Source organism: Podarcis bocagei, assembly GCF_964188305.1.
Source record: "Podarcis bocagei genome assembly, chromosome: Z".
NCBI lineage: Eukaryota > Metazoa > Chordata > Lepidosauria > Squamata > Lacertidae > Podarcis > Podarcis bocagei.
This window is the reverse complement of record NC_138140.1, coordinates 9351330-9376128: the sequence shown is the minus strand read 5'-3', so window position 1 is coordinate 9376128 and position 24799 is coordinate 9351330. Positions and strand designations below refer to the sequence as shown.

Sequence of the window (24799 nt, the reverse complement as noted above, 5' to 3'; positions counted from 1 at the left end):
GTACCTATTTATCTACTTGCACTTTGACGTGCTTTCGAACTGCTAGGTTGGCAGGAGCAGGGAACAAACAATGGGAGCTCACTCCATAGCAGGGATTTGAACCACCGACCTTCTGATCGGCAAGCCCTGGGCTCTGTGGTTTAGACCACAGTGCCACCCGCGTCCCTGCTTGTCCATTTAGGTGTCCCCAAATGTAATGTCCTGGCCTATCAATCTCTGAAATCTGTTTCTTGGCTCTATAGACAGGGCTGAAAAAAGTCTGGGGATCCAGTGGAAGGTGAGGAGTGCAGTTGTTGCCCAAGGCGTGCTGGCTGAGAAACTATGTGGCATCCACCATCACAAGCAGCGCTGGTCCCTGCTTTGGTTGGCAGGGACATTGGGAGGTGGGGGCATTGTTGTCAGTATGCCAAGGTCCCTCTGAAGTCTGATGCCAGCCTTGTGTTATTGAAAGTGGAGATCTTCCTTATTTTTGCCTCCATTTTACCCATTATTAGCCTCGCTTCCAATCTAAGCAACAAAAGCCTGCCCAGGAAAGGAGAACCATTTTATTAAAGCCATGTCTGACTGTCCCATAATGCTGTGTATCGCTTCTCCTCGGCATGATGAGTACAGCCCCTTGACACCTGCACAACCACCTGTTTCAGAATATATGGGAATGCTCCCCCTCCCACCCATGGTTTCAAACCTCTTTCCTTCCCACCTGCTTTTGTCCACACTCAATCATTCTGTACTGCTACCGCAGGGATTTGAACCTCTTTTTTTTAAGAAAAAAGAGAAAAGAGAAGACGATGAGCACATGGAAAGAGAGATGCTCAGTGACAGGGATAGCCAAGGTGGTCTCTCCAGCTGATGCTGGACTCCAACTCCCATGCTGGCTGCAGCTGATGGCAGCTATAGTCTGACAATGGCTAGAGGGCACCAGGTTGGCTACCCCAGCTCAAAGAGATGAAATTGGAAAAGAAACCATCTGATTTAACCCTCCTCTTTGTTATTAACCTCCCTTTGTTTTGTTTCTACTCCCTGAAAACAATCTAATTAATCAGATCTCTCTCCTTCTCTCTTGCTCTCTTGTCTGCTTTCCACTTCATCCCTGGTCCCCCTCCCCTCTGTTTGACACTTGGCTCTAACTTGGTTCTTCCCCCACCTGTGATTCCCTCCCCATCTTCTGGCTTCTGCTTCTTTCTCTCTCTCCCTCTCTTTCTATGTCTCTGGTTCCAAGTGGGCGTATCAGTTACACGGACATGTATGAGATGCTGAGACACATGTCCCCACCACTTGGACTGGGAAAGAAATGCCCAGCTCGCGTTGCCTATAAGGTTAGACCAGACAACCAGTGCCATCTGTTCTGTTGTTGCTAAGGCTGAACTGCCTCCATTTCCTGTAGTATTTGTGGTGTCTTCTAAGCTATTTCAGATGCTTCATAATCTCCCTAGTTCAGGGGTGTCCAACACATGGCCCAGCCCACAGCAGCTGTACAACAAAGAGGCTACTGGGACAGGAAACACACTGGCAGCAGAGGCTGGTGCTAATTGGGACTGGTAGGGTGGAAGGCAGTGAGATCAGTGGCAGGTGGAGTCAGAGAAGATGGTTGGTTGAGCCAAAGTCAATACAGTGGTGCCTCGCAAGACGAAATTAATTCGTTCCGCAAGTTTTTTCTTGCGAAGCACAGTTTCCCATAGGAATGCATTGAAAATCAATCAATGCGTTCCTATGGAAACCGCCTTCAGACCAGGCCCGGGGACAGTCTGTCCCCCGACCTCTTCTGAAGGCTGGGGGGGGGGGGGTACAAGGGCTTTTCTTCCCACTGCCAGCCTTCAGAAGGCTGTTCTGAAGGCTGGCGGTGGGAAGAAAAGCCCTTCTTCCCACCTCCCGCCCCGCAAGCTCCGGGGACAGGAGGGCTTTGCTGCTGACCGCCAGCATTTTAAAAGCCCCTGCTGTCCCGGGGCGATTTTAAAATGCTGGCGGGCGGGAGCGAAGCCTCCGCTGTCCCGGGGAGATTTTAAAATGCTGGGGGTCGGCAGCGAACACTTCGCTCCCACCCGCCAGCATTTTAAGATCACCCGGGGCAGCGGAGACTTCTCTGCTGTCCCGGGCAATCTTAAAATGCTGGCGGGCGGCAGCGAAGCCCTCGCTGCCGCCCGCCAGCATTTTAAGATCGCCCGGGACAGCAGAGAAGTCTCCGCTGTCCCAGGAAGGCAGGCGGGGGGGGGGGAGCAAAGACTTTTGCCCCCCGCCGGCCTTCAGAAGAGGTCCAGGACCTCTTCTGAAGGCCGGCTGTGGGCGAAAGTCTTTGCTCCCGACCGCCAGCAATTTAAAACAGGTCCCCGGAGATTTCCCTATGGGCTTTCTTCTTGCGAAGCAAGCCCATAGGGAAATTCGTCTTGCGGAACGACTCAAAAACGGAAAACTCTTTCATCTTGCGAGTTTTTCGTTTTGCGAGGCGTTCGTCTTGTGGGGCACCACTGTAATAGGCAAAGCCAACTAATTGTGGCCTTTCCCCCATCCTCCTCTTTGCTGAGTTCTACAAGGACAAAACTGAGACTGAAGAGGTGGAAGCTGGCAGTAATAGCCACCGCTTTGGCTGATTGTAATTAAGAAGGCAGGTAGATGGAGGCCATCTGAGGGCAGATTGAGTTTAGTGGTGGCACTGCCTTACTCGCCTTAATTGGGCAACCTCCACTGCCATCACACGGCTTTCAGAAATGTGGAGCTGTGCCCATAGGGTCCTATAACTGGATCTCCTACTTGGTCCTTTGGGTTCAAGCAGCAGGCAGATTCTAAGTGCCCCCATAGGCATGCAGAGTTCAGGTAGGGGCTTTGGAGAGTTTGTGTACTCAAATCCAAGTGCTCGAAGGCTGAACATTTAAAAGGGGTTCATGCTCCACCAAAGTGTTACTGGTGGAGGGGCCATAGCTTATTGGTAGGATAATATAGAACATCCTAGGTTCACTCCTTGGCACCTCCAGGTAGGTCTGAGACAGACTCCCCTCTGAAATTCTGTAGACTCATTACCAATCAGGATAGAAAATTCTGAGCTAGATGGACCAATGTTAGTGCATTTGTCTTGCATGCGGAAAGCCCCATGTTCAATCCACTGTGTCTCCAGGTAGGGCTGGGAGAGACACCAAGCTTGAAACTCTAGAGAGTAGCTGCCAGTTCAGTGTAGACAATAATGAGTTATCTGAACCAGTGGTCTCACTGAGTACAAGGCAGCTTCCTATGTTCCCATGGTTTGACTCAGTGTTCTCCTATCAATCTGTCACCTTCCCTTTAAGAGACCTGGAAGTCCACCTCTATTGGTGCCTCTTATGCAAGATGGCAAGGAGGGAGAGAGAATGTAAATTTAATATTTTATGGGAAGGGGAATTTATGGGTGAGTCTCCGGGCTCCTGTGGGTTAAGAAATGAAGCCATTTAAATCCATTTGAGTTTGACACCCCTGTTCTAGTTTGAAACATTCTGCATCTCTGACTAAGTCATTACAGCTGTGGTGCCCATTACACCTTTCTAGCTAGCTGAGTTTCTACCTGTCCATAAATATATTTATATCCTGGTTCATTTTTTGGATTCTACCTTTCCCCTTCCTTTTCTGTCTGCATCAAGTAAGAGACCAATTATTCCTAAACAAAGCTGTCTTCATGGCAACATGTGCTTAGACTTAACAAATCCTTAGGGTGCATTGCCTCCATCTCTGTGTTCACTGAAAGCCAACATGTTTCTTCAGAAAAAGCATGTGAAACAGTTCTCCTAGGACTGTACCACTTCAGAATGCAAGGGAAAGGCACTGCATCTGGAATGCAGGGATAGACAAGCTGTGTCCTCCAGGTGTGTTGGGCTACCATTTCCATCAGCCCAAGACAGCATGGTCTCTGGAGTTGTAGTCCAAAACATACGGAGATTAGTTGATCATCTACCCCTGCTATGTAGATTGAGAACTGATTTTTCATGGCACTACTTTCTGTATTAATATGTTCAAGTCAAAGCAGTAGATGTGTTCAACCCTGGTACACCCATTCTACATTGTACCTGCCTGAGGATGCGGTTCACCCATCAAACTCTGGGAGTGACATCCCTGCAGCTTCTCCAGCTTCTCAAACACACAGGTGCATGGAACTGAAGATTCAGCTACAAATCCTTTAAGGATTGTAGATAGTTCTTGCAGGCGATCGAGCCACTAGAAAGAAAAGTGCTGCAAACCTTCTTAAACCTTCACGTGTCTGGCCCTTTGCTGGGACAACATATTCTACAGCTCAACTAGGAAGACCTACTGGGAGCTGCCCGGGGTCCTGAATTGACTGGCATAAACTCTGCTAATTGCTACCGCTTCCCCTGCAGGACCTAAGTCCAAACAGAATGGGATCTTTGTCTTAAATGAACATGATCCTCTTTGTGGAAGGGAAATTATTTCCTGCAGAGAAAATTTGTTCCTAGAGAGTATGGATGTAAAACAATCCTCCAGTAACTACAGAAACAGTGATTCACCTTTGTTCCAGTGCAAGCAGAGTAAGAGATTCCCATGTTAACAAAACAGCTGCAAACTTTTGCATTGCCTTTCTGCAACAGTCTATTCAGATCAGATCAGGTTTGTTTATTTGTATTTAGTCATCAGACCATCACAAAACAAAAGGTTAACATTATGGAAGCATCACAAGGTAACACAAATAAAACTTAGCTCCAAATACAACTATATGCAACAAAAACAAACTTAAAATGCAAAGTCCATCTTTGACCAAGCCTCTAGCTGATTGACATCCAATGCCATTTTAAAATGTGTTGGGCAGGGGGGATTACTGGGTTGTAATTTTTATTTTGTTTTTATTATGTATTTTGTATTTTTATATTGTGTTTTTATGTCGTGAACCACCCTGATACCTGTGGGTATAGGGCAGTATACAATTTTAAAATAATAATAATAAATTACAATTGCCCCTCTTTTAATAAATATTAATATAAAATAATATAAAATAAATTTATGCAAATCTGAATGCAATTATATAATAAACCAAAATGCATAGAAGCTTTAAAATTATGTGACCAAGCATTCTATTTTAAGAGACTGACCAATATTTTACATTTCTGGATAAGGATCAGTGTAGAGTTTTAACTTAATTAACTCGTTGCTAATTAGAAGAGGTGGTTCTGAAGGAGAGAGTAAATTAAACATAGGTGACACCTTAAAAGCTTCCTTAAATACACTCTTAAGAAGTAAATGCTGTAGAATCATTGGCTCACTTGAGCTCAGTGAACTCACTAATGCATTTTAATTTGCTCCAGACAAGGATTTAATCAATCAGAAAGTGGATTGTGCTCAGTTGTATGATAGTTTCTTGCCTCTCAATTTTGCAGGCAGGAACGCAGTGAGAAGGCAAGCAAGACACTGATGAATTTACATTGATGAACCCAGGATAAGCAAGATTCAGTTGCCTGGGATGCCAGTTGCATTCATTCAGTAACTCCTTCTTACCATGGCCACTATCTAAGTACATCATACTATTGAGAGGCTCATAAAACCTGTACCCTGTTCAGGGCTTTAGGCTCACAGGAGAAGCAGGTGCAGTGAAAGCTGAATTTCTTCTGGGAGGAACACTCAGGTCAAGTCAGGCAAAATCTTAGTGAATCTTTAACAGAAGTCAGTGAATTCAGGACCATGGACAGCTCCCAGTGGGCCCCACTGGCTGTATTGTTGCTATAGCAGGACGTTGTCTCAGCAGGGAGCTAAAGCTTATGTAGGCTGCCAATTGCAGTTTGTCCTGCTTCCCTAGGGGAAGTTGACTCTTCTTTTTCAATCAACCCTTGCACAATTTTGCATCCATTGACTTCTGAGAGATTGGGAAGATGGAGATGCTGCAGGAGGGTGATGGCAGAAAACAGCACCTACATAGAGCAGCCTAGACTTCACACTCTTCTGAGTATTGTTAGACCCTGGGGCCACAACACTAAGGAGCAGAGTAATGTAAATGGCCTTGAAAGCTCAGAGCCCTTTAAGGCTTCTGGCTGTGCATTGGCAGTCATGTCACTGTCAGCAGGTGGAGTTTGGGGGAAATGGTTTCATGGGCCTGATTTGAAACCCTGCTGAATCAGCTGAATGAGCAAGGTCCCAATAGAACATGTGCAGCGGATACTTGCAGAAAGTAGAGTTCAGCTGTCCTGCTCATTGGCTGATTGGTAGTAATCTTGAAGCCTCAGGCCCTTTAAAGCACTACACAGTGTTCATTCAAAGTGAAATCAGATGACTGACAGGTGGGCAACCATACCCTCCTGTCAATTTTGTCCTACAAGATTAAGATCTGGCCTGTGGAGTCAAAAAGGATACAACCGTGCTCAAAAGTGGTTCACCAACCCTGTCAAAATACAGTAGTACCATAATGAACGTAATTCTTAAAAGTATAGCACTGCAAAATAATACACAAAATCAATGCATTTAGCCTGCATTACAATGTAAGTGAGCATAAAGCAAGTATACATCTCACCAAAAGATCAAGTAGAAATACCCAAGACTTTGGATCCAAAAGTAGGTCCAAAGCTAATAACAGTAGCACCTACCAGTACCCCACCCATCCTATACGCCTTGGCCCAGATTTCTGTGGGAAACTGTTGTCTTATAAAGGCTGTTGGGGCTGGAGGATGAAGTGAGGCAGGTGCAAATAGCCATCCCTTGATAGGAAGCACAGAAGTTTATAGTCAGTGTTAGCCTTACTCAGAGTAGACCAATTGAAATGAAGAAGCATGGCTAATTTAGGCCCATAAATTTCAATGGGTCTGTGCTGAGTAAACCTAGTACGCTACAATCCAGAGTTTTGTCTCCCGCATCCTGGTTCCTCCCTATCTTTTTCTGTATCAACCACATTCCTATGCCTAGGTGGTCTTTTCTCTTCTAGGACCTTTTTAAGAGCTACAATCTCCTCCTTTATACCTCCTTCTGTTGCCCCATCCCTCTCTGTGCTTGTATATTCTCGCGACATCTGGCTAGAGCCAATCCCTGCAGAGTCGTCATGCATGACACTTTATCTTGCTTGCCTTGGTGTGCATGTGGTAATATATTTACAGCTTTGTTCTATGGTGTAACAGGAGAGCTGCATCCCAGAGATGTGCTGGGGCTTCCCAAAGGGGGTGCTCTTTCTCTCTGTAGCATAGTTCCATTTTTAAAATTAGAATCTGTATTGACTGCATTAAGAAGAGGGTGGTCTTATGCCACATGCTCCACTCAACATCCATGTGTACAGGAAAAGGCATGAAAGGGGTTCTGGGGTAGGGATGTTGGAGAATCCCATCGGAAACAGGAGCAAGATTTCTGCAATTTACATGTTCATCAGAGCTAAAATGGGGTCACTGAGGAACAATGATGGAGGTATCAGCATGCTTGAGGAACACTAAGGCTTTCAGAAGTAAAGGAAAAACAAAGGAAAATGTCCTAAGGCGGCACATCTGCAAACACCACCACTAAGCACAAGCCCAATGAAAACTGAAATTCCTCAGTAGTCAGGGAATGTGGAGTGACAGGAAACATTAAATGGAAAATGGGGGAGCTAGACTGTCCTCCATTTACCTGGAACCTTGAATTGAAGTAAGAAGTTTATTAGTGATCCATTGGGTAGACTATTGCCTGCACACTTCTCCTTATATCTTCAGTAAGAGGGCTGCTAACTTACTTCTATTTTAATAAAAGCTGAACAGACAGAGAAAGGGGTGGAATATTTCACACCAGACCTTGTGGCTTACCTGATTTTATGGCAGAGATGGTCTCTCAGTTCTCATCAGCCCCAGCTAGCATGGTCAGTGCTTAGGAATGATGGGAGTTGGAGCCCAATGAAACATTTGGAGAGCTACAGGTTTTAAGCCACAAGATGCTTGCAGGTGTAACCAGATATCTTGTCTTGTGTGGTTTGAGAGAACAGACCTGGATGTTTCCCCACCCCTTTCAAGTAGTTTATGCACATTTAATAGTAAGTTCCCTTAGCAGAGAAGCTCAGTCTGACCCTTGCTCACAACATTAACTGGAACAAAGTTTTCTCTCTCGTGTGCGGTTTGGTTACACTCTGAATGATTTCCTTCCTCTGTCATAAAGGATGGATGAGAAAACGCCAGGAAGGAAACATGTACAGTGAGCACTTAAGAAGCTTCCCTTCTGAGAACCAATCTTTTCTCATTGTAGAAATATAAATGGGCTTTCCCTATGCAGACACACATTTTACTTGTTAGCCTCTGTCCTGCTTGCCTTCCAAAACACAAGATGTAAGCAAAGCAGCTTCTACTTCAGCTCTAGTTTTAGGGCTCCATTGACTGCCATCTGAACCATCTCAGAAAATGCTCTGATCACACACAGAGAGAAATCTGTTGCAGAAGATTCCCTAGATCACATCTTTCAGTCCTTTTTGTGAGTTACCATAAGAAACAAAATCTGGCAATGGGGTGAAACATGCAGCAGTTCCTCATTCTTGCAGGGCTTATCCACACTTACCTTTCCTCTGTACTTTCCAGGCATAGTCCCCACTTTTAAGCTCCATGTCCAAGCAACAATCTGCAGAAAACCCTAAATTCTGTTTGTTGCACTTCAGCTTTAAAGACTGGGGTTTTGTGAGGAAAGCTGTGGGGCAAATAAAATGAGTGCTTGGACCTAGAACTTTAAAGCACAACCTGTGCCTGGAAAGGTAAAGGTAAAGGGACCCCTGACCATTAGGTCCAGTCGTGGCCGACTCTGGGGTTGCGGCGCTCATCTCGCTTTACTGGCTGAGGGAACCAGCGTACAGCTTCCGGATCATGTGGCCAGCATGACTAAGCGGCTTCTGGCGAACCAGAGGAGCACAAGGAAACACCGTTTACCTTCCCGCCAGGGCGGTACCTATTTATCTACTTGCATTTTGACGTGCTTTCGAACTGCTAGGTTGGCAGGAGCAGGGACCGAGCAACGGGAGCTCACCCCGTCACGGGGATTCAAACCGCTGACCTTCTGATAGGCAAGTCCTAGGCTCTGTGGTTTAACCCACAGCGCCAGAGCAGGGCAAAAAGTAAGTGTAGATAAATTCACAGGCAGGAGTTGCATGGATCTGAATAACAACCTCAGATTACTAACAACACAAAAACCAGGTCTTCTGAGATTTGGGGGGGGGATATAGGCTTCCTTCTGGCTAATTGATGCTCATTTCCAAGCCCCCCAACTGGATTAGGATACAGCTCTCCTGAGAGAAATACATACACACACACACACACACACACACACACACACTGGCTTTTCTTTCACTTCCAAGCATTTCCCCCCCTTTCTTTTTCCCTGTCACTCACTGCAATGGATTCAGTGGGACTGTCTGAGTAAGTTTGGACCATGGGGCTGCATTAAAGAAGGTAGGATTCTGCTGCTAACATTTTCTGTGCTGACGACAGCAAAAAGTGGGTGGCAAATTAGATCTGTGTTGTGGGGAGCTTAATTGGAATTTAACAGGTGGTATCTGATGCCCTCGTTCCATTAATGCAATGGAACTTTCTCTTCTTTTCCCAGACCCACCCTATGCACTCTCTAAATGTGCTCTGGGGGGTAAGGGAAATCCCAGTTCAGGTTTAGGGGGCACACAGGGGAAGTTCTGTTGCACAAATGTAAATCCTTAGCACTACAAGAGATTTAGCACTACTTTGCATTCAAGCCAGCATGTTTTGAATTGCTTTGGTGCCTAGGTGTGTTTCTCATGGACTAAGGGGGTGGCTGCTATTCCTGAAGTACTATCACTCATTTCATGCTTTATTTCCTCTCTGTCAGCAATTATTCCCCAAGAGCTCACTGACAGTTCGCTAGTTTCTAGATAGTACCTTTGAGGACATGCTTCGTACAGGCAATAGTTTATCAATGGTTTCATGTAGAGGTTTTCAACCTTTCTGAGTCCACGGCTCCCTTGACCAACTACATTCTTTCTGTTGCACACCTGTGGGGCTCAGGAGCCCAGTTATGTCATCCCTTGCCTGAAGAGCTGGCATCCACTCACCCCCTTTCAAACCCTCTCCCTTATGGATTGTTCTCTCAGCCTTCTTTCTTCTCCCCTCTCCTTGGGAGTCCTCTGGGCAGTTGGAGCTGCTACCCCTGGTCTCTGAGCTGCCCGCCCCCAAGAGAGGTGCCTCCTCCCACTGCTCCACCCCCTGGCTAGACTCAAAGGCATCCTTCACCTGGGGAGCTTGTAGCCAGGGCTGCTGAAACAAACAGCTGTGCAAGCCTTTGGGAGGCAGAGATGTGAGAGAGCATCAGAGATGGGAGGGAAGGAAAGAGGCAGGCATTTGGGGGCATGGTTGAGGACAGGCTGAAGCTAGCGGGGCAGTGCACCACCCACCCCAATGCAATAGTCTCCTCTGTTTAATAGTTATTCCATATCCCCAGAAAGCCCTGGGCAATGTACAATTCCCAGGATTCGAGTTGGGGGGGTATTGACTATAAAACCTTGCATAAAAGCACCCTGTATGGCAAGAATGATAAGACTATTGATGGCTGCTAGCCATGATACTATCTCCAATAGTAGATGTAGAAAATAGGCATGTCTCTTGATACCAGTTAATGGAAACAACAAGCAGGGAAGAGTCCTGTTCATGGTCTTCCCAGAGGCATCTAGCTGGCGACTGTGAAAGCAGAAAGCTGGTCTAAGATGGGTCTTTGGCTTGATCCTGCAGGACTCTTTGTATGTTATTAGGCCAAAGATTTATTTATTTTTAAATGCTGCCATGCTGACATTTTTGAAGTACTAAAACACAGAAAGAAGAGCTGGTCACTCTGTCCAAGGAGGGAAATGCAGGGTGTGATGGTTTTAAGGTATAGAAAGACAGATTTAGGTTATAGCTGAGAGTTTCCAATACATAAGTGAAGCTCAGAATTCATTCATACATTCATTTTATTTGTATGCTGCTTTTGCACACACAAAAAGAAATCATGCTCCAAGCAGCTTACAATAAACAGGGATGCATTTCAAACAAACACTACAAAAATGACTTCATAATAACATTGCAAAACAAAAACATAATATGCAAAAGCATATTTCAATACTATAAATATAACAAAATTACTTAACCAGCATGCTGTATCCCATAGCAAAAATAACAAGGGAGATTCAAAGTTTCACCTTAGTCCTAGAAACACCCCTCCCCTGATGTTGGAATATTGGAACCTATGGAGATTGTGGGTATTTATTTTCCCCATCTGGGGCTTGTTACCTACGTCAGCATATGAAAAGTTAGCATTGTGGAATGTCAGCTCTTGGTAATCAAGCTTACTCTGGGGAGGAATGAAACTGAGTACTAGAAAGTAGGGTGGGCGAGTATGAGGTTTGGGGAGGGGAAATAAGTTGATCAGCATTGATAGAAGCCTGTCTGTCTCTCAGCGCTTGGTAAGGATGAATATGCCAATCTCAAATGATGACTTGAGCGTCCACTTCACATCTACGCTGATGGCCTTGATCCGCACTGCCCTGGAAATCAAACTTGCATCAGGTGAGACAGCAGCAGCTGGCTTAAAATATCATAATTGCATGAATAGGAATGAATGGGGCATGGGGATGGAGACTTTGGTCCATACATTTTCAAAATTGATGTATGAAAATGGGCAATTTTCAGATTTTAAAGCAAGATATCTGAGCAAATTTCCATTTTACTAGACCAGGACTTCCAGATGTTGTTGGACTATATTTCCCATAATCCCTGAACATGCTGGCCTAGGGTCACTGGAACTCTGAGTCAAGTAGCATCTGGAGGATCACAGGTTCCATAGCCGTGCATTAGCTTCACCAAGCTCAGTGGTAGCACATCTACTTTGTATGTAGAAGATCCCTGGTTCAATACTCCATGTGTCTGAGGACAGACCTCCTATCTGAAACCTGTAGAACTGCTACCAATCAGTGCAGACTGAGCTAAATCAATCAGTGATCTGATTCAGTACTTTGGTGCATTCTGGAAGAGCTTTTCTCTTCATAGAAGTAGTAAGAGCGTTGACATTGCCCAGTCTTCTTCCCCTCCATGGAAGAGGAGCTATTCTCTACTGTGCTCTCTTTTTCCCTTTTCAAACTTCCTGCAGAGTAGGAATAATACCCTTCCTCATAATAATACCCTCCCCACAGGGTAGGAATAATGCCTTTCCTTGGGACCATCCAAGAAAGCTGAGTGCTTGCAGATTCAGGGCAGGCAAAAGAAAGTACTTCATATAATAGTTAAGCTATAGGATTTGTTCTCACACAATCTCATGATGGCCACCAATTTAGAAGGCTTTAAAAGAAGTTTATACAAATTCGTGGAGGGTATGTTTTATCAATGGCTACTAGTCATAACAGCTGGCTATATTACCTCCCGTATCAGAGGCATATCTGAATGTCAGATATTGGGAATCATGTGGTCCTTCCTGTGGGCTTCCCATTGGGACATCTGGTTGATCACTTCAAGAAAAAGGCGTACTTTGCTTTATAAGCCTTTGCTCTGGTCCAACATGGCTCTTCATATGGAGCCTGGTCTGTGAATGAAACATTTTCTTCCTTTATATCACTTGGCCCATGGCATGGCAGGGGTCCTGCAGCTCCAGTGTGACATCGAGCTAAGGAAGGAGATCTCGCTGGTTTGGCCCAATCTTTCACCAAAGACCTTGGATCTGCTAGTACCACCTCATAAACGTAAGTCCCATATTTCCCTTTGTACCACATTGACGGCATAAGCATTAACATTTACACTGAGAAATGTTTTAGCAGGGATAGGCAAGCTATGGGGATGCTTCAGCAAAGCAAGGAAAAAGGACATCTTCCTGAATTCCTCTTCTTGATGTGCTGTACAGTGCTTTAAGGGCTTAGGCCCAGGCCTGGCTGTCAGTACTTTATTGCTATATACTAGATGGGAAGATAAGGAGAGTAGGAAATAGGTCACTGCGCAAGGGCCCCCACTCTGATCTAGATGGAGGAAATCCAGGTGCTGAATCTGTTTGGGAGCCCTACACAATCATGTGCTTGGGGGGCAGGAGTGAGATGGGGACCTGCTTCTCCTTCTCCCACCCCCCGACTTTATTTATTATTACATCTCTATCCCACCTTTCCTCCAAGGAGTTCAAGATAACATCCATGGTTCTCCTGCTCCCCACCCTATCCTTACAACAACCCTATGAGGCAAGCTAGTCTGACACTCTAACCACTACTCCATATTGTCTCTCCTACACACCTCTGAATTTTGCAATGCAGTTCCCCAGCCAATAAGTAAAAAAATTCACATATTGGGGGAAGGCATGCTTGAAAAGTATCACATTAGTATCGCATTATACTGGGGAAAATTGCTTGCAAAAAGCTGTATAGTTGGATAAATTTTACACTGAAATGCGGATTGCTACAGAAATGTGGAGAACTAAATTTAAGATTGGATATGGGAGGAATAATTTTTTGGTGGCCTCATTTTGATTTTAAACAATAGGTTTGGGCTAAGAAAGAATTAGGATAGCTCCCCACCCAACTCATCAGCATCTAAGATTTCCATTCATACTGACTCCTCCTCCCACTGCCTTCACCTTTTGCTATTCATCAATTCTGTTCACCCCATCTTTTTCCCCTCTTATTTTGTTTTTCACTTTTTTGTTTCTTTGTCCAGCTGAAGCCATGACAGTGGGGAAAGTCTATGCAGCCTTGATGATATTTGACTTCTACAAACAGAACAAGAACACTCGAGATCCTGCCCATCCAGCACCTGGAGGTCTTTGCCAGGTAAACAGTCTTTTGCACCCTTCACTGCCACTATGTCACTGTGGAGATCAACAATGAGCCAAACTTTGCTGACCCGTAGGGGCAGTACAATCAGCTAATAGAATCTTGTTTAGTTTTACCATGGCCTGATGGTTATTGGCTTGTAGTAACATATAACAAATCACATCTAACCTAGAGATTACCAGAGCATAGACATCAGAAAATTGCAGTAGTTGCCTCTGGCCTCACCCTCCACTGGCGCTCAGGGTGAAAAAGGTATCCCACCCTTACACTAAACTGCAGCTCCCTACTAAGGAACAGATAAGATTTGCACAGCTTTATTGCTGAGGGATTTGCCAGGCAGGGATAAGGAGGAACCTCTGTCCAGAATAACTGCCAACCTCTACCTTTGTGACAGCACTGTATGAATTGTTACCAGAGCAGATAATCCTTGCTTCCTTCCACCTTGCAGACTGGAACCGTGTCCCTTTTCCACCCATTGAAAGCAGCGCTTGAACAAAGCCAGCCTTCAGTATTCCCTAATGCTTTCCTGCGCCAAAAGAGCTCTGCTTCTCTCAACAATGGAGGTGCCTTGTGAGTACCCAGAAAGTTCTCACTATTTTTGGCTAAATTCTCACTGAAGTGGCCGAGCTGGCTCTGAAGCTGTGCCTATTCAGAGTGCAGGTGGGGTGAAGGAGCTCACCTGATGGAATTTGTTTCTGCACACCAAAATTCCTTGCATTTAGAAAACTAGTGTCACAAGTTTTTTAGCTCAAGGGTGGATAAGCTGTGGTCAGTGATCAAGAATGATGGGAATTAAGAGTCCTACAACATACTGAGGGCTACAGCTTTCCCCATTTCTTTTTCTGTCTAACTTGTTCCCTGATACGCTGGTTTTCTAAGTGTGGAGATTGATTTCATTTTTTAAGATGGAGCAGTGTTCCATCATGTCTGTCCCCACCTGCAGTCTGAAGTTACATGGCTTGAGCACAGGTTTGCCACCTGAGTGATAACTAGGTCCTTCTTAACCTGAAGCTGCTAACTACCTGACTTTGTGGTTTGTTTGTTGTCTGCAAGGAAGGGTTTCCCCAGCCTGCTTTATCTACAGTATTGCATTGTTTAGATATATGTGTTTTATTATGTATAACATGAAACAATACAAACAGCAAATAATGAGTATCAGTCACCAGGTATGAAGCAAAACACAGCATGATGAGTATAAAGCAGAAAATAATAGCATCAAATCACAGAATTGTAGAGTTGGAAGGAACCCTCAGAGTCGTCTGGTCCAATCCCCCGCAATACTGGAATCACAGCTAAAGAATCCCTCACAGAAATAAATATAAAGCAGCCATAATCAAAGTATATTTTGGATTGTTTGTCTGTACGTCACTCTACAGCATTGTGTAAGCTTATCAGTCAAAGCCATACCCTATCATACCAGCACTATTTTTCGAGAAAAAGAGGTGCTGGAACTCACCATGAACATGTCCCTCATTCTCTTAGAATGGCAATGGCGCCCACCTGAGAGGTGCCAGAACTACCGTATTTTTCGCCCTATAGGACGCACCGGCCCACAGGACGCACCTAGTTTTTTGGGGGCGAAATCAAGGGAAATTTTTTTATTTCCCCCCCCCCCAGGTTTGTGCAGCCATCCCCAAGCTAGAAGAGGGAGACGGAGCGCTCCGTCTCCCTATTCTGCCTTCAGGGACAGCTTGCCCCGCTGCCCCCTGAGTTTGTGGGGCTGGCGGGGGGAGAAGCAAACTTGCTTCTCCCCCCCCCAGCCTCCAGATCAGGTCGGGGAATAGCGGGGTGGCGGCACTCCGCCACCACGCTATCCCCCGAGCTTGTGGGGCTGGTGGGGGGAGAAGCAAGCCTGCTTCTCCCCCTGCCAGCCTCCAGATCAGGTCGGGGAATAGCGGGGTGGCGGCGCTATCCCCCGAGCTTGTGGGGCTGGCGGGGGGAGAAGCAAGCTTGCTTCTCCCCCCCGCCAGCCTCCAGATCAGGTCGGGGAATAGCAGGGTGGCGGCGCTCCGCCACCCCGCTATCCCCCGAGCTCGTGGGGCTGGCGGGGGGGGGGGAGAAGCAAGCTTGCTTCTCCCCCCGCCAGCCTCCAGATCAGGTCGGGGAATAGCGGGGTGGCGGCGCTGCGCCTCCCCGCTGTCCCCCAGCTTTTGGGCTGCAGGCTGCTGCCCGCAAGCCTTGCGAGCCCGCGGGACATCCCGCCGGGCTTGCAAGACTTGCGGATAGCTTCCTGAAGCCTGGAGAGCAAGAGGGGTCGGTGCGCACTGACCCCTCTCGCTCTCCGGGCTTCACCGAAAGCCTGCACTCGCCCCATAGGACGCACACACATTCCCCCTTCATTTTTGGAGGGGAAAATGTGCGTCCTATAGGGCGAAAAATACGGTAAGTTCCAGGGAGTTCTGGCCAAGAAAAGCCCTCTGCATCTTTCTAATGTTACCCTAGCTCCATGCATGCTGCCAGAAGGAGGTGGTTTATAAGGTTCTTACAAGACTAACCTTATGAGTTAGGAGAGCAAAGCTAATCCTGGGTCCATTTCTGTGCTTTTGGACAAGTCCCACCAGAGATGGTGCAATGTACCAAGATTTTGGTCTATAGTATTGCATTCTTTGCAAGTCCTCTCTCTCTCTCTCTCTCTCTCTCTCTCTCTCTCTCTCTCTCTCTCTCTCTCCCTCCCTCCCTCCCTCCCTCCCTTGCATGACAGACCAACGCCAGAGGGAGGAGGAATCAAGGAGTCTGTTTCATGGGGGACTCAACGGACTCAGGATGTGTTTTACGAAACGAGGACACCAGCATTTGAGCGTGGCCATTCAGAAGAAATTCCCACTGAGCAGACAAGCAAACAGGTGAAGGTTAAATTTACTGTTTGGTACAGGAGGAGGCCTTCATTGGGCTAATCCCAAAAGCCCTGCTACACCAATGAAATGTACTTTCCAATCTGCTATCATCTGGCAGAACAGAACAGCAGGCCTGGTCCGAGAAATGTTGCTCCCTAAGACAAAGGACAAGACCTCTCCCCCTTCCCATATTCTGTGTACTGAAGCCAGTGCTTGAAAAGGCAATTTAAAAAATGCAAACAATTTCTGACAGAAGGGAAGATACTCCAACACATGCCCACAGCATATGCCTTGATGCTTTATTCTGATTGCATCACCAGCCCCTAGCAAACTGGCCAGTTCCTCCTTATAAAGAAGCTGTGGAATCCAGTGTGCCTGAAACTTCCATTTTTTTGTTGAATCAATCTCAGTTTGGAATCTAGAGAAACATTGCATATGGATGCTAAAACAACTTTCCATTGATTACACTGCATGGAACACCCCATTGCAATTTAATTTATTATGCAATATTGCTTTATACAAGTGAAAGGTGCCCCAAAGTGATTTACAGGAAAATTGAACTGCCAAATTACATAATACAATATCATTGCATAAGAAGATTAAAAATTGACTGGCAGAGGGGCTGGAGCACTCCCTGCCACTGTAATGGAGTTGGTATCATTACCCTTGGGACTACATTACTGAATCAGTGGCGTAGCATGGTGTGGGGGTGTCACTGGGTGCATGTTTTGAAGGGGCATACGTGGAAGCTGTGGAGACAGCTTCCTCACACAACAGCTCAATAGCACCAGCCACAGCTCCATTCCTAGGTCAAGTCTAACCTGGGAGCAGAGAGAGTAGAGTTGGTGGTAACACTGCCACCCACTTCCTGGGCTGTGGCAGCTTTCTTGCACCTGGCCACGGCTGCTCCACTTCCAGGGCTAGCCTGACCCAGGGGTGGACCCAGGGATGGAGAGAAAAGAGTAGGCAGCAATGCTGCAGCCCACTCTTCTGGTTTGCAATGCACAAGGGAGCAGCTCCACTCTTGGGTCAGGTCTGACCTGGGGGCAGAGAGTAGGAACAAAGCTGGTAGCAGCTTCCTCACCCCTCTTCTCGCCTGGGTTGTAGCATGCAAGTGAGCTCCCCCATGCTGTTTTGCAAAGCAAGCCGCAGGGGGCTCCCTCTGCTCTCCATCCCCCTTGTGGATGTACCCCACATGCATGACCTGGGCGGCTTTAGCATATGCTCCACCACTGTGTTGAATTGTCGTGTATATAAATTGAATTGTCTTGGGTATAAATAGAAGTCACGTGGGTGGTGCTGTGGTCTAAGCCCCAGAGCCTGGGGCTTGCCGATCGGAAGGTCAGCAGTTCGAATCCCTTCAACAGGGTGAGCCCCCATTGCTCAGTCCCAGCTCCTGCCCACCTAGTTCGAAAGCACATCAAGTGCAAGTAGATAAATAGGTAGCTCTCCGGCGGGAAGGTAAACAGTGTTTCTGTGCGCTGCTTGGTTTGCCAGAAGTGGCTTAGTCATGCTGGCCACATGATCTGGAAGCTGTCTGCGGACAAATGCCGGCTCCCTTGGCCTGAAAGCGAGATGAGCGCCACAACCCCAGAGTCATCCACGATTGGACCTAACGGTCAGGGGTACCTTTACCTTTACCTTTAAGGAGCTAAACACCACTGAGCTCAGCTGAGCAAGCAGAGGGGCCCTTGATATCTCACCTCTACCTCTGAGGATGCAGCAAGTAATTTACCATGATTACTGAGAACTTTTTTTCTTTTGCCAGCTCCCTGCTTACTCCTGTGCTTCTGCCCCTATTTCTCTCAGGTAGTAGAAATGCGAGAGATCAGTCCAACAATGGCCAATGGTGAGCACCAGCCTGGCCTGGAGAGCCAGGGGCGAGCTGCCTCCATGCCCCGCCTGGCAGCAGAAACTCAGGTGAGCGCAGGAGGCTTAACTGGCAATGGAAGACTTACAGTAAGTCAGCGATTTAACACCTTCTTTCTGTCTGTTTGTCTTGTCACCTGGAAGACCTTTGGGAGGTTTATCAATGTGAGTGCTGCAGTGGGCAATTTGATTATGCATTTACCGATCATATAAATAATTGTGGTGTGATCTGGAGCAAGCATTCCCCATTACAGACAGCTTCTCTGAGATCCATCCGCAGTCAACAGAAAAGCAACAGGCTCCAGATCCTACTTGCTAGGCAACTTTGTTTGCTGGTTTTGTGGTATGTAAGTATGCATCTAATCATAGGGATCCATAACTTTTCATATATCTATCACCAAAAAGCCTGGCATTCTACAGACTCGGCTTTCTTCAGTAAAAACAGAATTGTACTACATTTTCCCTGAGCCTGCCTGCCTACAGACCACTCCTCTTTTGCTAAGTTTCTCTTTTTCCACAGTTAAGATAAAGCTACACTTACAAACCTAAACCAGTTTCCAAACCTGTTTAGCCACCCCACCAATGAGTTCCAGGAAGGGGCTGGGACATTCTTCCAACATGAATTCTCAGTAACCTCCTGGAACTACAAGTTCTCATGGTTTTTGTAGAAGAAGATTCAGTGGCTGAAGGCAGCCTCCAACTGTTTTTTAATTTGCAATGCAGACATGCTCCCAGATATGCTTCCAAACCCAATAGAAAATTATATATGTGGAATTCACATGAATCCTGTGGCATAATTAGGTTCAGTAAGTAAGGTAGAGTTTTCTAGCTAGCTAAAAGTGGTGGGTACATAGTCCACTGCATGTTGGATCCCCTTACAGTAATTCAGGGCTCATCCACACCTTCATCTGTGCCACATTATCTAAGTCCGTGACTAAGCAGGGCTTTTTTTGTCCCGCCACTTTCTCCAGGAAAATACTCAGTTTACTGCTGAATCATAACAAACATCAATTCATGTAAACACAGTTGTCATATTTTCCACTTCAGCAATGGGACAAAAAACAAAACCCTCCTGCTCAAACCCGGACCTAGAAATCACAGGCCTGTGCCTAGAAAGCATGGCTCAGACTAAAGTATGGATGAGCTCTCAGTATTGGTTAAAAGGTAATGTGAGGCATGACACGAGTACCCTAGACAGCTCTGAACAGCGCTTGGGCTGAATAATGCGTAAAAGCAGAGCTCAGAAGTTGCTTCATCAGCAGGTATTGCCAGACTGAGCCATATATAAGATCTGTAACTCAGTACCACCTGACCTCACAGGACGAGAGGATCATGGAATGTTGTGGCAAACTCACAGTTAGAATAAGGAATAATTCACCAACTGATTCTATTGATGGTGGTCACTGATTTTATTCTAGGCGTGAAACTCTCCTGATTTCAGTTGCATTTTCCAAATTGAATTACTTACTAAGGATCTTCTGCCTTAATAAGAGAACCAGAAACATTTCATCTGCAGGAGATATATTTTTAAATCCTCCTCTTGAGCTTAGATAATGCAGCCTCAATCATCACCTGTGTGACTGAGCATTGTCTAGTCTTTCATTTCACACACCATTCCATCATTGACACATGGCTGGTGATCATTCTCCAGCTGCTCTTGGACCACTTCAATTCCCAACCCAGACAACAGGATGTCACTGCCCTGGGTTCCTTCAGCTAGAATTAGAGGTGTCATTGAAACTTGCATTTCTTCACTTAAAAATGAGGAAAGCTCATCATTCTGACCTCATATGCATGTATTCCTCAAAGGAACAACACAACATCATGCTGTCTCTCAAACCTCTCATTCCCTTTCTTCAACACAGTCCACCACACCCCTGAGATCCACTTGCTTACCTCCTGGCTTTTCAGTGGTGACAAGCAGGAGGTTTTGCCATCTTTTGCCCTCCATCACTGGTTGGCTGCATCACAGCCTACCATGAGCAATTGGGCTTGGGAAATATACTTTCCCAAGGACCACAAACACCCACAGCAAGGGTGGGCTCTCTCATTTGCTGCCACTGGAGCAACAGAAAGGTTGGAAGTGGGTGGGAAGGGTGGCTAGAGCATCATAGGTGAGTTGAAATCTATAACAGAACAGAGCTGACATTTCTCAGAATACGTTTTTTCCTGAGACACTTTCTGAGATTTTTTCTCACACACACTTTGAAAAAGGCCAAATATTCTCCAACTCTTTTCTTGTGGCAGCTGCCATTCACACCCAACCCCGCCTCATCCCTTAGGGGGGAAGCAAATTCTGCTCTGGCGATTGCTAATGGTGAACTCTGTCCCCAAGATTTCCTCCTGCACCTAGAGGAATTTAGCTGAATCCTCACCCCCTGGGTTGTGTGTCCATGCATAGGGTAGAAATTTTAAGAGGTCTCCATCTCATGCTCAAAGCCATGATTTCCTTATTCTTGTTCTCCCTTCCTACATCATGCTAGAGCATGGGTGAGGAACGTATAGTCTGCCCCATGTTGGTGGACTCCAGCTCTCATCAACCCCAGCAAGAAAGACCAGTTGTAGCCCTGTAAGGTTTGGAGGGCTGTATGTATAATGGGAGAGAGTGAGCAGAAAAGGGATTAAAGAGCAGCTGCTGGTACTCCACCTCCTTCTCAACACCACCCCCATATTGAGCCAAATAGGAAACTAGTGATGGGAAGGAGCAGGGGGAGCTTCTGCAACTGAGCATTTTCCAGGGACTTTACTAAGCAGTGCCTCCCAGTGCATTGCAGTGCACCTTAGCAAGTGATCAACAGTGCTGTCCCCAGGCCCTAAGGCCTGAGTTTCAGAAACTTTTCCATCTGTTAATATTCTGCATGAATTGGGTGTAAGGCCTCCCTCTGGAGCAGGGATGGGAATCTCTGGCTCTCCAGACATTGCTGGACTCCGACCCCCATCAGCCCCAGCCACATGCTTCACAAGGTAGGGTGATGGGAAATATAACCCTCCAACATCTAGAAGGGCCACCCTGTTGGATGTCCCATGCTTGTTGAGTTGGAGTGTGCAAATTGTAGTTCCAGCAACACTTAGAAGGGCCATGGGTATCCACAACCCTGCTTCAGAGAAGTCTGAGGAGATCTAACCTCACTTTCTTCCATTGGAAGTTCCATTTGAATAACCAATCACCAGTCTTGACTCCTCACCAAGTTCCATGGATAACGTTTGACTAACACCCATTTCTGTCTCTTGTCTCTTATTCATCCCCCCTTCCCTTTACCTGTTTGTCTCCCCTCTCTGGTTGCCCCTTCGTCCCCACCCTTTCTTCCCCACCTCTCCATCATCTCGTCTGCCGCGCGCACCTGCTGTGATGTCTGACAATGGCTGTGCTGGTGGGGGCTGCTTCCAATATATTTTCTGTCCGAATTTCTGGCAGAGAGGCAAAGTGCGGTCACCGGGGCGTTACCTGGCAGTATGTAGCTTGCTTGAACTTAAAAGTCGTATCCTCTCTAAAGTCTGTTCAATGAAGGGTGGGGAAGGTTTTTTCCTTTGGGGCAACCTCCCAGGGGCCACATGCAAGTGGTGTGTGGGACCAGAGGCAAAATTCGGGGCAAGCCATAAATGGGAATTCTTCCTTTATACAATAGGTGAGTTTTTTTACAAACAGCTCTTTCCATCCTCTGTCCCCAGGCAAGAGTTAAAAGACACATTCCAGCCAGGCAAACACACTTAAGGAGAATATGAAGCAGGAGGAGTGAGGGGTGTGGCCTGGGGGGCATCACAGGGGCCAGATAGAAAGGCTTAGAGGGCTGCATTTGCACCCCAGGCTGTCAACCCTTTTAGCTCCCCTTTCCCCGCTTGGGATGGCAATCTTCCATTATAATGAAGTGTGTTCTGCATTCAGATGCAGAGCCAGCTCCAGGTTTAAATGGGCCCTGATTGTGCTGGCAGTGCCCCAGGCCCGGTTGCATCTAGCTGCTATTTAAATTTCCCACAATTCCTCAGAGCGATGGTAGGTAAAGGCCTTGCAGGAAAGTTGAATGGTGACCATGTGCAGCCATCCTAAGGACTGTTCAGAGTGTGGAATGCTGCTGTTCAGGATTCTAGCAACTCCATTCCATTTCCTGCTTTTCTGGGTCCCGTCCCCCCCCCCATGCCAGCCAGCGTGTGGTGGTCACTGTGCATGCTCAGCCTCATTGGGCTGCTATGTGGTCATCCTTCTCTCACAACAGAACTTCCCAACGCCCCTCTCTATATCTATATTTGTACTTCTGCCGACTCTCAAGATTTATTTATTTATTTCATATATTTCTGTGCCACTTAACACTCTTTTTGAGGGGTTGAGATTTTCTCTAAGCTAGTTGGCTACCTCATTCTTGTCCATGGGTGGTGCCATTTTGGCTTCATGAATAACAACACTCACATGTTGACCATTGGGAACAGGGGGAGAGGGATAAACAAAATCTCTAAGTGGTTTAAATGGTGTCCCAGCCACACTGAAGTGACGCATGGATAAGTGGCTGGGGTGGACATCCTTTTTGGGAGTTGTGTGTTTATAACTTTTAATTCAGAATTTCACAAACTGGGGAAATGTCTGACATGTACCAGAGGCTGTCTGGTTGGAAGTAAGTCACTCTTGGGACTTCAGATACTCCTGGGCTACAGCCCTGGCACAACTTCAAAATCTAAGATCATTCCTGGAATATATCAGATAAATCAGGCTTCCTCAACCTCGGCCCTCCAGATGTTTTTGGCCTTCAGCTCCCATGATCCCTGCTAGCAGGACCAGTGGTCAGGGATGATGGGAATTGTAGTCTCAAAAAAATCTGGAGGGCTGAGGTTGAGGAAGCCTGACATAAATAAATGCCCTTCCAGACATAGGCGCTATACCTATAGAGCATTATCATACCAATTTGAACAGTCATAGCTTCCCTCAAAGGATCCTGGGAACTCTAATGTGTTAAGGGTGCTAAGACTTATTAGGAGACACCCATATTCCCCTCACAGAGCTACAATTCCCAGAGTTCCTTGGGAAGAGGGTTTGATTGCTTAACGACTCTGAGAATTTCAGAAAACAAGGGTCTTTTAACAATTCAAAGCACCCTTAACACTCTACAGTGCCCAGTACTCTTTGGGGGAAGCCACAACTGTTTAAAGTGGTATGGTACATTTTTAAGTATATGGTGGAGATGGGGCCTGACTATAGCGCTATGGCTGCTGTTCATTCCAATGTGGGAGCTTTGGAGCAGACCTTCCACATGACAGCTCACAGATCTCTGTTTTTTGGAAGCTGATGGTGCTTTTTCCTGCCCTCACAATGACAGGATGTTTTTGGATTCAGAAAAGGTCTGTGGCTGTAGTCACACCCCTTCTATGCCTCCCTTCCTCCAACCAGCAAGCATCAGAGTTACAAGCAGGCAGGTGTATTTTGAATCTAACACCTGGCATTCCAGACTTCTTTTGGAGATTAGACAAGCAGAAATTTACTAAGTTCCCTGTTTTTGGTCTGAGCTAGGAATGCCCTCCTGTCAAAAAGAAAAGTGGGGGGGAGGGGTTTAAAATTACAGAAGCATTTCAGTTCTTTGACAAAATGTTGCATTCATTCATTATTTATTTTTGCGATAGAAGAAAAAGTGGTTTGATCACTGCAATATTCTGGAATAGCAAAGGAATTATCATGATGGCATGTGGAAGAGTGCGGAAAAAACAGAAAGAAAAACAACCAGAGTTCTAGTTTCATAAAGAGTACATCTGGAAGGGCCATAGGAGCAGACTGAGTTGCCCCTGAGAAGTAGAGTGTGTTCTCTCTCCCACTGAATAACTGCAGAGAAAACCCCCACACGTCAGGAATAAGGGAGCATGGCTTCCCAGCATTCCTCCCCCCACCCCTTTGGCATTAAGAACTGAATGTGATGAGTTTCCTTTGCAAGTAAAAACACATTAGATTGCAACTTGGTGCTCTTGTCTTGGCCTGGGCAGTTCCTCCTTACACAAGTGTAAGGCTTTGAAGTGCTGGCTTTGAAAAAGGATGGTGAACACCTGTAGCCTTCCATATGTTGTTGGGCTCCAACTCCAATCAGACCAAATTATTTGTAATTCATGTAGTCCACTGGTCTCCTCCTCACTGTGATACGGGGGGGGGGGGTCTCTCCATCCCTGCCTAGAAAGAGTAAGTAGATTAGAAGAAAAGCCTCTCTCAATCAGGTCAATGGCCCATTTAGTCCAGCATTCTGTTATTTCAGTAGCCGACTAGAAGCCCACAAGTGGGGCCTAAGTGCAACAGTGCTTTCTTCCCACATGTGATTTTCAGCAACTGATATTCAGAGGCATACTGACTCCAACAGTGGAGGTCGAGCATAGCCTTCTTGTCCTTCATGAATCTGCCCAGTACTTTTACAAAGACATTTAAGCTGGTGGCAGTTGC

General features: G+C 46.3%; 2 protein-coding genes across 15 annotated transcripts in view; one reads left to right on the top strand and one right to left on the bottom strand.

Moving 5' to 3' along the window:
• Positions 1-24799, bottom strand: part of SLC31A2 (solute carrier family 31 member 2) — a 537879-nt gene that overhangs the window by 222162 nt on the left and 290918 nt on the right. The gene's annotated exons all lie outside the window — the stretch shown is intronic.
• The window catches only part of CACNA1B (calcium voltage-gated channel subunit alpha1 B), a 345062-nt gene that overhangs the window by 311272 nt on the left and 8991 nt on the right, over positions 1-24799 (top strand). For 7 of the 14 annotated variants that reach the window (XM_081179591.1, XM_081179590.1, XM_081179589.1 and 4 more), the window contains 7 exons: positions 1220-1316; positions 11348-11456; positions 12518-12622; positions 13578-13690; positions 14142-14263; positions 16395-16536; positions 18337-18486. In XM_081179591.1, the coding sequence (XP_081035717.1) occupies positions 1220-1316; positions 11348-11456; positions 12518-12622; positions 13578-13690; positions 14142-14263; positions 16395-16536; positions 18337-18486 (838 nt within the window). Of the gene's footprint in view, positions 1-1219; positions 1317-11347; positions 11457-12517; positions 12623-13577; positions 13691-14141; positions 14264-16394; positions 16537-18336; positions 18487-21811; positions 21848-24799 lie in introns of all 14 variants that reach the window. The other 7 variants (XM_081179581.1, XM_081179580.1, XM_081179588.1 and 4 more) reach the window with 2 other exon arrangements.